The 13,657-nt window shown below is 42.0% G+C and overlaps 1 protein-coding gene across 6 annotated transcripts in view; it reads left to right on the forward strand.

Annotated features, from left to right (window-relative positions):
* Window positions 1–13,657, forward strand: part of UNC13B (unc-13 homolog B) — a 206,156-nt gene that overhangs the window by 133,389 nt on the left and 59,110 nt on the right. For all 6 annotated transcript variants that reach the window (XM_069001087.1, XM_069001089.1, XM_069001090.1 and 3 more), the window contains 4 exons: window positions 2,365–2,592; window positions 2,901–3,042; window positions 11,719–11,888; window positions 12,766–12,881. In XM_069001087.1, coding sequence (XP_068857188.1) covers window positions 2,365–2,592; window positions 2,901–3,042; window positions 11,719–11,888; window positions 12,766–12,881 — 656 coding nt within the window. The remainder of the gene's footprint in view (window positions 1–2,364; window positions 2,593–2,900; window positions 3,043–11,718; window positions 11,889–12,765; window positions 12,882–13,657) is intronic.

Genomic DNA, 13,657 nt, shown 5'->3' on the forward strand with positions numbered 1-13,657 from the left:
TGGATAGAGGTGGGGGGTTTCCTCTGGAGTCACAAGGCAGAGCCAAGCCTTGGAGGTGACTGGAGGGCTCTAGGGGTCTGTGTGTCCTGACTTGGACAACCTGCAACCCAGGGTGCCCTGGACTGCTGCTAGGCTTGTAGAGGGATAAATCAAGGTCTCTGGAGGTTGTGGGGATGTTAAACATGTTTTAATTAGAATTCCTCCATTTGTCCAAATTTGCATTCTAAAGCCTCAATTGATCCTCCTGCAATGCTTGCATTAGGGCGACATTTAATTTGGTTCTTAATTTCCTTAAAGTCAGAAAGGTCAGGGCAGAGTTGGTTTCTTTGGATCATGACAGATTTCAGAATTCCAGCTAGGAAAGGCAAATTGTTCAGTTTGGCCTTTCCCAATTCCCCAGTAATTTTCTGTAGTTCTGCATATGTAGTATAGAGTCCATCTCCATCCCCAGGAGACCTAGTTCTGTTAAAGCTGAATAGCACTTCTTATCTGAAGTTCAAAGCATAGCCCCTGGTATCATTTCAGTTTCATATTCCTTTAATAAATGTTAGGTGCATCACTGGTGAGTAGAAACAGCAGGGACTGTGTAATTAATTCCAGTATTTTTGATTTCATTTCATCTTAAGCCAACAACAGGAAATTCTGGGGCATGTACTTTTTATTGTACTAAATGAAATACTGATAAATATCAAGCCTCTAGCAAGAAAAATGAAAAAATACTCAGGTAATGTAAAATTATCGCTTGTTTTACACCCAGGTCCTTAATAATATGCCTTGGTATGTAGTGTCCTTAATGAACTTCTGACACTTCAGGAGTTACAGTCTATTGCAAATTGGTTTTATTCTCTTTGGTTATGTACTGCTGGGCTCCTGTGTGTGTGTTCATAGAGTTTTTTCATATTTAGTCACTACTTGTTGAAGCAGTTTTGTATGCAAAACTGTAATTCCTTATACCAGAGGTGCTTCAGATATCATATTTGCCCACTTCTGGAAGAAAACAGTTTCATGTATCTTTGTGGTTGATGGCTCCCTTTGCACACACCTTGCACCTGCTTTAATACATATTTTTAAGGTAGTTTAATATTTGGTGAATACCTGAATGAGGACCTTTTTTTCTAGGACCAAGCTTACTTTAATTAAACTACCCTGGAGAAGTAAAACAAACAAAAGCGTATTACATTAAACAGAAAGGTTATGATTGGATGTGTTCACAGGACTTTTGTACTGGTTTAACTTAATCTGACTTAAGATCATAATTTGAAATTGCTGCAGACAGTGTATGGTGTGACTGTGTGCAATCCTGAGTTCTGCTTTTCATTTCACACCTGACTTATCTGCCCTGTTAGCTCACATTGGTGCTTTTATTGATGCATGTCTCACATGTGACACAGTCGTCAGTTTCTAAATTTTGGCAGTAAAAATGACTGTCAGAATTGGGTAGGAAGTATTTGGTTGTGGGAGTAGTCTTGTCCCATAATTACATGAATTTTGAAATTTTATAAGAGATATGCAAGCGACCAGAAGCTTCTCTTTTTTCAGATGCAGTTGACTACCTGTGCAGTTTTAGACTCTACTCTCAGTTACAGACTCTTGTGTTTCCAGCTGCTGGACACTGTAGTAGCACTGCATGTCTATAATGGCCCAGGTTTTGAACTATTGAGTTTGCTATCTTATAGGTATTTGTTATAGTTAATATACCTGTGCAGTTCTAGAAATTGATGGTTTGAAGTGTTTCTGTATGAACTGATAAAATAGAATAGCATCCAGAGGGGCACTCTGTGTGTCTGCAGCTTGTTGCCTGACCCAGACAGGGTGTTCCAGGCATAATGAGGCATAGATTTGCAGTGACTCTGGGCTGAGCAGGGAGCTTTGTGACACACATGGGTAGAAAGTGCTGGCAGTTTGGACCCATATGGTCTTCTGCTCTTCTGTGGTGTTGAAGTGCAGCACTGAGATAAGCTTGTAGGTACTATTTGTAATGGAGGCCCTATGTCCTCTTCATAGCACTTGCCCCAGCAAAGATTTATTTATTCATAGCAAGGATATGAGAGCAGAGGGCATGCTGATGCTGCTGTTAATTTAAGAACCTCATTCCTGGATGTTCCTCAGCTGTAAGGATATTAAATCAATCTGTTGTTAGGAAGGCAATCTGATCCTATATTACAGAGGAACTATCCTCTCTGCCTCCAAATGGTCCAAGTTCTCTGTGTATGTTGAAATAGCGAGGACTGAGTGTAAAAGTCAGTATCAGGAGCCACCATGTGAAGGGTAACTTGTATCTTTGATCCCCCAGTCCAAATTCAGTGAGACATGATTTCGTGTGTGTTTGTTTCTGATGAGCATGGTGTATTTTCTGGTGCACAGGAGCAGCAGAGAAAAGCTCAAAGCATGGAGCTGAAGATCGGACCCAGAATTTCATCATGGCGATGAAGGATCGCATGAAAATCCGGGAGCGGAACAAGCCTGAGATCTTTGACTTGATCAGAGACGTGTTTTGTGAGAGCAAAATGACACACGCTCAGCAAATGAAGACAGTGAAACAGAGCGTGCTTGATGGTACCTCAAAATGGTCAGCAAAGATCACAATCACAGGTGAGTGGGAGAGTTGTGGGTTCTCTTGGTCTCACTTGGGAGCCTCAAGTAAGAGAGCTGGTGTGAAATTAGAACAGAGAGGAAGGGCTTCTCTGACATCTGTGTCTTTCTGCTGAGTGCACATACAGGTCACAGGTGGAGATGCCCCTATTGCAGGCACTGTGGTGCACCTTGAGCTGAGGATCATCAGAAATGCTCTCATGAGTGATACTCCTGTTTCTCTGGCCACTATGAGCTGCTGCTTCATGTGGTGGTCAGACACACTGTCTTGTTGCAGGGTGATGGTAACCCTTGTCTTTTCCTTTCAGTGGTGTGTGCTCAGGGTCTGCAGGCCAAAGACAAGACTGGGTCCAGTGATCCATACGTGACTGTTCAAGTGGGTAAAACAAAGAAGAGGACAAAAACGATCTTTGGGAATCTGAACCCTGTATGGGAAGAGAAGTTTTACTTGTAAGTGCTCTGACAAGGATTTTTAGCCCCATGTCACCTGTTTGTATGATTTGTGCTTTGACAGCTGTGTCTTCTCTCTCAGTATGCGTTCCCACATCACCTGTAATCTGGGATGGTTCTATTTTTGCTCAGCATTGTGTGTGTGTGGAGGGTTGACATCTTTAACAATGTAGGTAGTGCATACATATTTATCCCATCTGTCTTCTTTGCGTATATACAAATCATCTGCTTTATGAATACTCTTATAGTGATGTTCCTAGAGAATGCGAAAGAGAAAGGAAAATATTTAAATCAGCAGCTATTGTTCCTGGCTAAAGAAATTCCTTGTAATATGAGAGTAAAATTTGTGTAAAAGACTAAGGAAACTTCTGTGACCTATTTCTTGGATCTGCTGCTGGTGTTTGGCAACCAAATTTAAGGTAATTAGTTGTCAGTTGTCTGTGACACAGGCAGCCTCTTCTTTCAGTTTTGGAAAATCAATGTAACAATAACTCAAAGGAGTTATTGTTGCAAGTGGGAGCTTTCAAGTTGACCAATGTATTGATGTCTGAATTGAAAGCAAAGACTGGAGGCACAATTCCTTGGATAACAGCTACACTGAAAATGTACTGTTCCATCCTGCTTTTATTGAATAAGCAAACAGTACCCTCAATTTGTCATTGAAGATGTTATAAACCAAAATGGAGACATGAAATCCAACGCGTGTTTTCTGAAGATTCTGGGTGATCTCATTCAACATCAACAATTTTTATTTCTTTCAATGTGTAAGGTCTTCCATTGTACCATCTCTTTCCTTCCTTTCTTTTCCTCCCTACTCTTTCCTAAACTGCTTGGGGGGAGCTCTGTCTGCAAAGTGCAATTTGTTTGTGTTTTAAAATCAGGTTTCTATCAGTCCAGCTTTGTCTTTACAGTGTACAGTACAAACAAAATTATTTTTAAGCAGTTTTGAGCTACTCATTAACGTCAGAAAAATCTTACTGCTATTTTGAGCGAGTGAGCCCTTGGCTTTATTCTTAGTTTAATCCAAGGTAACATTGCTGCTTGGTAAGTAGTAAGAATGCTTAGGTGCCTATTATATGGATAACTGTGGTTACAATAGCAGCAAATCTGTGTGGGAGCCTTAAGGACCTTGATTTACCATGCCAAGTAGTTACCATGGTATTTGCAGTGTGCTCCCTTCTAATTTTAGGAGCTTCAACAAATACTCTGTTTAAAGATAGATAGCAGAGTGTGATAAATGTCACAGTTTTAACGGTGACACTGTTTAGACTTAATCGCCATGTCTGTGATTCAGCAGATAGCATGCTCTTGGGCATTAGAGTTGATGCTACTTTCTGTCTTGCCTGTAGTGGTTCCCTTCATTGTCTTGCAATAGCAGGAGATGGAGGGAATGAGCACAATGTCCACACTGATGTCTGGAGAGCATTCAATGCTGGAATCAGTGTTGTTTCATTAGTAGATGTCAAAGCTCACCTTCTGCTGGATGAGGAGAGAGTCATTTACAAGTTTTTCTTGTAACTGTTTTTCTACACACCCATGTTTCTATTTTGCATTTATGGATCTTTTTGCAGCTTACAGCTCTTTAAGTTCTAAAATTTTCTACCCCATAATCAAATGGAAATTTAAATCAACACATTCAGGCCCAAAATACCTGTTACATACCAGGCTTTTTTAGAAGAGATTGTCAGGTCAATCAAGAGATTGCCAAATTTTAAAGGGTTCGATGGGGAGGTGTCGCTGATTCTTAGAATGAGGTTAATTTCTTGTAGTGAGAGAATGGTGTGCTGGTAGTTACTGAAAGCCTTGCAGTAGACATATGAAAGCTTTGGTGTTCAAAATGGTTAATTCAAAAGGAGAAAGATGTGTAAGTAGAGGGGTCAGGTCAGTTACTAATGTGTATGTCAGCAGTGCTGTTTCTTTTCTGTTTGGCTTGGTGGACTTGTTTGTAGCTGACGTTCATTATATGCCTAGTGCCTTTCATATGATCACAATTCCAGTATCTTTTCAAAGGTTGAATTTAGAGCCAGAAATCTATGTGCATCAGTCATTAGAATTATAACACTGTTATTATAATCGGTGGCATGAATGAAGCACACTTTGTACAGATGAGTGATATAACTCTTTCTACAAGCTCAGTAAAGTTTATTAAAGCAGCCTAAATAAGTTGAAAAATGTTTAAGGCTGTGGTATCCTATTTTAAATAGGGGGTTTTGTGCTTATTTATGGTGATGGATAGAAAAGTATATAAACTTAAATCTCTCCCTAAAAATGGCTTTGTTCTTTTCCATATATTTTCAGAAAAAAAATAGTGTGGTAGGTTTGACCCAATTCTAAAGTCCAGATTTAGAATCATATTTTAGAAAAGGCAAGGTTGAAAATGCTTTGGGTTTCCATTCTAAGTGTTATTTAGGTCGTTACTAGCCTGTGTAACTGTAGGCATCTGCTTAGATTAATCATGAGTTATTGCAGTGATTTTGTGTTGCCTGAGCAAGTGATTTGCAGGCTGTTTCTTTATGAGAATTATCTCTTTGTATATTTACATCTATAGCTTTAGGAAATATGTTGTTATGGAGAGATATTTGTATATTGCATCAGAGTTTGAAGACCTTTGAAAGCATAAGGTGTTGATTTTTATGCTCTGTTCAAAGTGTTGCAGGCTCAATGCAGATTTTGCATATATGATGCTTGGCAGCAGGAAGCTTGGTAGGGGACTCCAGCCACTGCTGCAACACAAACATGTTCTGTGAGCATGCACTAAGGAAACCCTACTTTGCTTGGGTTTACATCCCCTTTCCTCACTCACTAAATGCCAATATCTTTCCTCTAGTTATGATGAGCAGGCTTACAGATCTCCTTCTCCATTTGCCATTTACTTTTCTCCCCTTGTGCCCTCAGCTCTCTTCCCTTGCCCTTAGCTCTGGCTGGACAGAAGGCAGCATTTGTCCTGCCTGCAGTTGGATTCCGAGTTGTCTGTTAGTGGCTGGTACATGAGAGCCAGCTGGCTCCAGGCTTTCCAGGGACAGCAGCTGGTATGGGTTTACTCTTCTTCATCTAGCTGTTATTTTTTCACAAAACCTGTTGGAATGTAGAAGCTTTCATAACAAGTCTGCATAACTCTCATTTCCTTATGAAGCAGTCCAGTAATATTAGAAGGAATCTATTTTTGCCATATTCAGTGCAATTAGAACAAGACAGTAATTCCCCTTTTCAACATGTTTTAGATTGTCAGTGGAAATTACAGGATTCCTGGAATCCTTTTTTCTGTAAAGGCTGAAGCTAAGCATGCATTTGCATGGGTTACAATACCAGACAGTGCTTAGGAGGATAAACCTGACCACAGGGCAATTTCAGGTTTAAAGGGAGAGCTCTGGGGTTGTTTGGAGGTTGCTTGTCCATGTCTTTTATTCAGAGAATGCCATGCCCACTAAATATTACTGGGCTCAAACAAGACGCTGCTGTTCTTCCTGGCATAGGTGCAAAATTACTTGTTCATTTTACAGTAATGTCCCCTTGAAGTTGTATGATCTGAGTACAGCTATGTCTTGAAGCTTTGAACGGTGGGTGTGAAATAATTGCCTGGAACAGATTACATTGTCTCTGAACAGGTTGCAAGAGGCATGTTTATTCTTTCTCACTGCAGAAGAATAACGGAGTTAAAATGAATGCAGGGCCTCCTGCTAGCAGACAGCCAGTATTTTACTGGGACATGCGGAGCCCATGTGATATACATACCTGTTAATCCTTTGGGAATGGTGCTGCTGCTCAGCTAACCACTGGCTAGTTACCCAAACACTTCTATTTGGTTCTACAATTTTCCTTTCAGCTGCTGAGTGTGTTGTCAAGCTCAACATCTTTCTGTTATCTCTGTGATTATATGTACTGTTCCAGAGCTGTATTTTAGGCTTCCCCTTCTGAGATCACTGTATTTATGACCAGTGTAACTCTCCCCCCTCAGACTCCCTTCACTGTGTGGCAGGGGCCATCCAGTTTGTCTTGCTTTCTTTAATCTCCAGGTACTGCAGATACTGAAACTGGCACTCTGATAAAATCTCACTTTTTTTCCCTGCTCAGTTACCAGTGTGAGACTTAAATCTGAACTCAGACCTGATGCCTTGTGGCAAGCGTCTGGTGGAAAGCCAAGTTAATGTAGCTGGGGATGTAAAATGCAGAATCACTTTATCTGCTCTTTGTAGTTAGAAGAGCTGCACCATTAATTTGTCAGTTGGTGTTGTAACATTGGGTAACAGCAAATGATTGTACTTGTTCTCCTAAGAAAAGAGCTTCATGCTAGTAAGAACAGAAAACTCATTCCTTTATTCTTAGACAGCAACAGCAGGCTCTTGGGGCATATTATTGTGCTGTTGTGCTTAACTTATAAGGTACTGAGGATTTTCCTTCGTTCTCTTTCCCCTCTGATTTTGCCTTCAGTGTTTTCTCCACTGTCCTTTTTTCTCCCTAAAAGAGGAGTCTTGTCACTGTTTAAAAATGAGTCTCTTCTGAGAAGTTTCCTGCATTCCATTCCCACGGCAGTTGGCCACAACTGAGCTGCCAGTTGGACCCTGCAATGTTATGGCACTTCATTTGAACCAGATTTGAATCCTCCTGCTTTTTCAGCCACATCATTTCCCAAAACAACCCTTTTTCTGCTCCCTCTCTGTATGTTGTTGCAACTTTTTACTGGACTTTCTCATACTGGTTGCTACAACTACTCCTTCCTTTCTCATTTTCCAGAAAATCACTCTTTTTTTAGGCTTTGCTCCTCAGAAGCAGAGCTGTCCTCCTAAAATGATCACGTCCTAAAGTCTTGTTGATCTGTTCTCTCCTTTGCATTTTCCCATCTCCTTTACTCTCATCCATTATTTCTGCAAGCAGCTGTGCACTTTTTTCTTTCTCTTTCTCTACCATTGTTTGAAATGTTCCCTGCACTGGACTCTGGAACTTTACAGGCCATTCTTGAGAACTGTGTCGGCACAGAAAGGAAACTGCTCACAGAATATGGACATACAGACATTCACTAGACTCTTTGAGCCATAAATATTTTTTAGTATCAAAATACAATGAAACTACTCAATTCTGGGCTTGACTGACCTACTTTAAAATCTGCAAAATGTTGTTTCTTCCTCTGGTCTTTTCCTTTCATTGTATGTTCTTGCTTAAATCTACATGATGTGTTTCATCTTTATTATCCTGTCAGCTCTACAGGGCAAAATTAGCAAATCCAGCACGAATGTTGTTGGGGTTTTTGTTTCTCTGTATGAATTGGTTCAGGGCTAGTGTTCTGGTCATTTTTAGACGCTTCTCCTTTTTCTTTCTCTCCGCATTTGGAGCAGACAAGGCACAGGCAATGTCCTGTCCCAGACTCCTGATATCATCCAAGCCCATCTGGCCCAGTCTTTACAGATCGGCAGAGATCTCAGAGCTAAGAATCACTTCCTACAATTTTTTTGCAGAAGTTGGAGCTAGATTAGAGGGATACAAATTGCTAACTTCATTGTGGGAGGAACTACAGTGTAAATTCAACAGTTGCTTGTTCTGTTTAGCCACCAATATACTAATTACCGTGTGTGTGGGCATGTCACTGTGTGAGCAGACCAGAATTAACCACAGCTTCGTGTGCTCTCGTGCTTCCCCTCAGCTGGGCATGGGAAGAGACCCAAATATTGACAGTGCAGGGGACGTGTGTGGGTGCTGGGGCTTCAGTGCTGTTTAAGACTAAAGGGGAACGTGGCAAAATAGATAGAGGTAGAGAGTGGGATAGTGAGCAAGTCAGCAGAACCAGGCTCAGCTGCTTCCAATGCAGGAACCACTGGCTTCAGGCAGAAAATCTTAATGGAAAAAAAAAAATTCAATCTTAATTTTTCTTAAAGATTTTGTATGCTGTTTCTGGAAAATGTTACTTCATTTGGTAGCTTGAAGTGTAAAAGTAAGTTCTTTTACAAAAATGGCACCACTCCAAACACTGAGACAATATGGATAAAAAAGAAAGGATTTGAGCCATGTATGTAGCATACCTGGTTTCCAGTCTCTTGCTCTCTGAAAGGGACCTGAAAGTATTTGGTAATTTCTTCCTTTTGGTGGGGTCACAGAGTGCTTTTTTTCTCTGCATCCTCTTGGGAAAAGCTGTGAGAGCTCAGCTGTGGGAGGGTGGACAGACATATGTGTGCACACAGTGAAATCAAGCTTCATAAAAACATAGCTAGAAGTGGGGCAGGCATCTTGAGAAATGTGCCAACTCCTGTATTAATGAGGGGGAAAGCTTCTAGCAGCAGAGCTTGTTAGCCACAGTCTTATGGAGTCGTGTCACTGTCACAAATTGGAAGCTGTTTCTCATTAGTTAGAAAGTTGTTTTCTGTCTGCAAGCCCAAGTTTTCCGGTGTTCACGATTCTCTTTTGGGGTGCTCACTGAAAAGTGAACTAGTTTTCACACAACTGTGTTGCTTCACCCGATCAAGGACTGTGGTTCTACAGACTTAGATGTTTGATGCTGAGCCACCAACTCAAGGCTTTCAGCTGCTGTGAGCAAGTGATAAAGCTCACTCTCTGGCATGGGACCAGCACAAAGAAAGCAAGTTGAGCAGTGTCTTAAAAAGAACAAAGGAAGGTGTGCTAAAATAGAAGCTTTAGTAGCTCAGTAAATGGTATTGGAAGGTTTCCTGTAGGATGTTGCAGTGAGTTATGCTGCTGTATTTGAGTGAAGGATGATAGCCAGGCACCTCAGGAGCGGGGGATGATGTGTGTGGGACTGCTTATGTTAGATTTAGGTTTGAACAGTGAACGTTTTCCTTAAGGAAAGACCATTGGAAGCAAAGAAAGAAGACCAAAGTGGTCCTAGCAAAGAGCTATCAGCCAGGAGGTGATGTCTGAAGAACTCAGGAGTTAACTTACTGATGCTTTGTAAATGCCTCTGTGTGCCAGTTGTGTTTTGAGGCACACATGCATTTCTGAACACTGAGCCTCTACAATACTGACAGGCTGTACATTAGTGCACCATGTCAGGAACAGAGGATTACTTTTACATGCTTAGGCTGTATTGCTGGCAGACATGGCAAAGCACTCAGATAAATTTGAGAGCTACAAAGAGCAGCAATTCCAACCATTCCCTGCTTGTGAACAGTTGTTCACATGGTTTTGTTGGGAAGACATTCTTGAAGTAAAGGAGGAGGGAGAAAAGAGTGAAGATGGGAGACAAACGTTGAACTTCTTTTATTCTGAACTCGAAATACAGATTTGATTGCACAGAAAAGGCAGGGAGCAGCGATGTGCTCTGCCTGTGATCAGAGCTGCATGGAATTGCCTCTAACCTTGTCCATATAATTCCTAGCTATTCCTCTCTACTGGAAAAATCAGTAGGAGTTGCATGGATGTCTGTTAAATGTTGTCCTGAATCACAGTGGTGGTAGTAAGAGCCCAAATGGTTTCTTGGCAGAGAGCATGCTCATAACCAGCCACTGCCACATCCTATTGACCAGGCTTAGGAGATCTCTTCTGACCCATTTCTTCTTTCTCCCTGTTGCTTAGCAACAGATGCAGCATGTTAATGTTAAAAAGGCTGGAAAACAGGCCTTCAGCAGCAGTTGTCTGTTTTCATAGATTTTATTTGCTTGAGGGTAGACATTTGTAGTGGTTATGGTGAGTAATCACCCTTGTCATGGTCTCATATGAGCATTCAAATTGCTTTATTGCATGCCCTGTAAATCACCAGAGCTGTTATAATACGGTTCTACCTACTTCTGACATCCAGGAGCCTGTTTGGATCCACGAAAGTTATCTGAACACCTAAAAAAGAGGGAGAGGCTGGAAATTCTGTCTGTGCATTAAACTGGAGGGTGCTGATTCATCAAACAGTAAACTGCTTCTTTTAATGGAAATGTCTTTATTGATCGGCCCGGAGCACAAAGTATCAGTCTAAGCTGTGAATAATAGGCAGAATCAATTCTAGTAATTAAATACCAATGCTGTAACTACTGCATCACACCCATTCCCCTCAAGCAGCGTCGTGTATCATCTGATTGTAATGTATTGTGAATTGATACGCTACTGCTTTGTGACTGTCTTGAAGTAAGAGATCTACCTCCATCTGAGCTATTTATCCTTTGTTAGAAACCAGCACAAAGGGTGTTCATCACAGATCTTCACTGTGCTAACCTAGAAACTGCATAAAGACAGGTGGTCCTTAGCGCCTACAGCTGAACAGGAGGTCATTGATGGAGAGATCTGTTGAAACCAGTTAGATGCTGATTGTCATTTTTGGCGGGGGTGTATGCTGGCATTAACCAGCCTAGCTATCCCCAGGCTTCTGTGGGCTTTACAGCAAAACTGACAGCTGTGAAGAGAATTCCCAAGTTCTGTGAGCTGCTGCTGAGAGTGAGGACAAGTAGCAGAGTCACAGCCACTTAGGAAGTCAGAAATTGGTGGCTGAGGTCAGGGCAGTGCAGTGCTTCAGCATGCATCTGGAGTGCAGCATCTGCCATGTCACAGGAGCGTTTAGAGTGCGCCAAAAAGTTGTTACATGGTTCATATCAGACACTCCACTTTTGAAAAAATACACATTGTTTACACTTTGCTAATACATCTCTCTGATGTTGGAAGAGTGGGTCATGAGGAATGCAGAGTGTGTAGCATATAAATGTTGCCTGCACTGTGCACTCTTGAAATTACATTTTCTCTTGTTTGCAGTGAGTGCCATAATTCCTCTGACCGGATCAAGGTGCGAGTGTGGGATGAAGATGATGACATCAAGTCTCGTGTCAAGCAGAGGCTGAAACGCGAGTCAGATGATTTCCTGGGGCAGACAATCATTGAAGTTCGCACTCTGAGTGGAGAAATGGATGTGTGGTACAACCTTGGTGAGCAGGGCCTTGGGACTGCAAGTGTGTCACTTGTTGGTTTGGGAATGTTTGAGAGCACCTGGATGCATGTGGACAATTGGCAAGAAAGGGAAAAAAGTTTACATGGTTTCAGGGGCATATGATGCTGCTGCAGAGCAGCTGCAAAGCTGATCCCAGTTAAAATGGAGTATAATGTGTCAGAAGGTTGATGGTTTTTCTCTGTCAGCCTTTGAAAAGTACAGTGGGAGAAATGCTTGGAGCAGGATTCTGTTTCCCCTCTGCTGGAGACATGCTGTACTGTGTTCTTTTTTTTAGTGTCAACAGAAGCATTTTACCAGTCTGTAAGACTATCAGGTGCCTTGCACTGGGCTGCCAAGTTGTTGAGACCTTTTCCAGTGATTGTTGTTAGAAAGTACCAGCAAGCAGCCAGATGGTGCTGAGTTGACAGGCACTGTGGATTTGTCATCTCCTAGGAGATCCAAAATCTTCTTGATAGGGACAACCACCAGTTCCAAGGAGTTCAGGGCTCTGGTGAAGTTAGGGACAAATTCCACATCAGTCAGCACTGTTCTCAGAAAAGGAATCTGTCCTTGGTGGTTCTAGTTCAGCTGACTGAATCCGAGACCCTGTAGCACATTTGCTGACAGAAAGGCTGTCTTACGTCTAAAAATGTGCGTAGTTGTAGTTAGATATGTCATATTGAGGGTGTATCATGACAGTTGTTTTGCTGATGTCTACTTGGTATTATTCAGTGTTTTGAAAGAAGAGAGAAAGTTTTCTCTGTGGTGACTCAGCCTGATGGTCCAGCAGTTTCTCTTGCCATAGTTGTCACCCCGAGATGGCTGTGCTCTGAACATGAACAGTGCATATAATTGCTGATGCTTTTGCCTTCTAGAGAAGCGAACAGATAAGTCTGCAGTGTCTGGGGCTATCCGCCTGCAAATCAGTGTGGAGATCAAAGGCGAGGAGAAGGTGGCTCCATATCATATTCAGTACACTTGCCTTCATGAGGTAAGTGGGAATATCACACTGTTCTTTCTGACTATTGAAGAAGCAATCTTCTGACCTTTATTTCCTTGAAATGTTCCTCTTTTGCCCTAGGTGAGCCTTCTTTTCCCTCCCATGCAGGCCTGGTAACACACTGAATCATCAAACCCACATTTGTCAGGGAGGCAAAGGCAGATTTAAGCTGTCTCCCCCACACTGGGGACTGGCTGGCTCAGTCTGTCCCACTATCACAGCTGTGCTGCTGTCAGGAAGAGATCAGGCTTTGGTTTCATTCAGAGCCCAGGATGAGAAACCTCTGAATTTCCTTGACTGATGTTTTCAACATGTGCTGTACCTCTGTCTTTCTTTAGAGGAAGCATACTAAAATCATTACGAGTAAATTCTGGTTGAGGAGGGAGTCTCTGTCTTGGGCTGTTAAATGATGCAGGTATTGGTGGCATAAATTCTTCGGTGCTGCTGCAGTGGTGTGTAGTTATGAACAACTGTTGGGGAACAGAAGATTAAACTGAGGTTTCTAGGCACTGACCTGTCTCAGGATGGACTGAGCTGCACAGGCAGTGCTGCAGAAGTTGGGAGAAATCCAAAGATGACTTATGAGAAGGACTAAAGGGAAAACCCTGTCTTGGAGAGATGCCCAGTCTATCTGTGTCAAAGAAAAGGCAGGCAGCAGGGTCAGTCTCAAAAGTGCCTGAGTAAGGAAGAGTAGTCAGAGTCCTGTATACAAGAATATCTTGAGGTCAGTGAGGGTTAAGCAGCAATTTAATCTTAGACAGAGAAGG

The sequence above is a fragment of the Aphelocoma coerulescens genome, assembly GCF_041296385.1.
Source record: "Aphelocoma coerulescens isolate FSJ_1873_10779 chromosome Z unlocalized genomic scaffold, UR_Acoe_1.0 ChrZ, whole genome shotgun sequence".
NCBI lineage: Eukaryota > Metazoa > Chordata > Aves > Passeriformes > Corvidae > Aphelocoma > Aphelocoma coerulescens.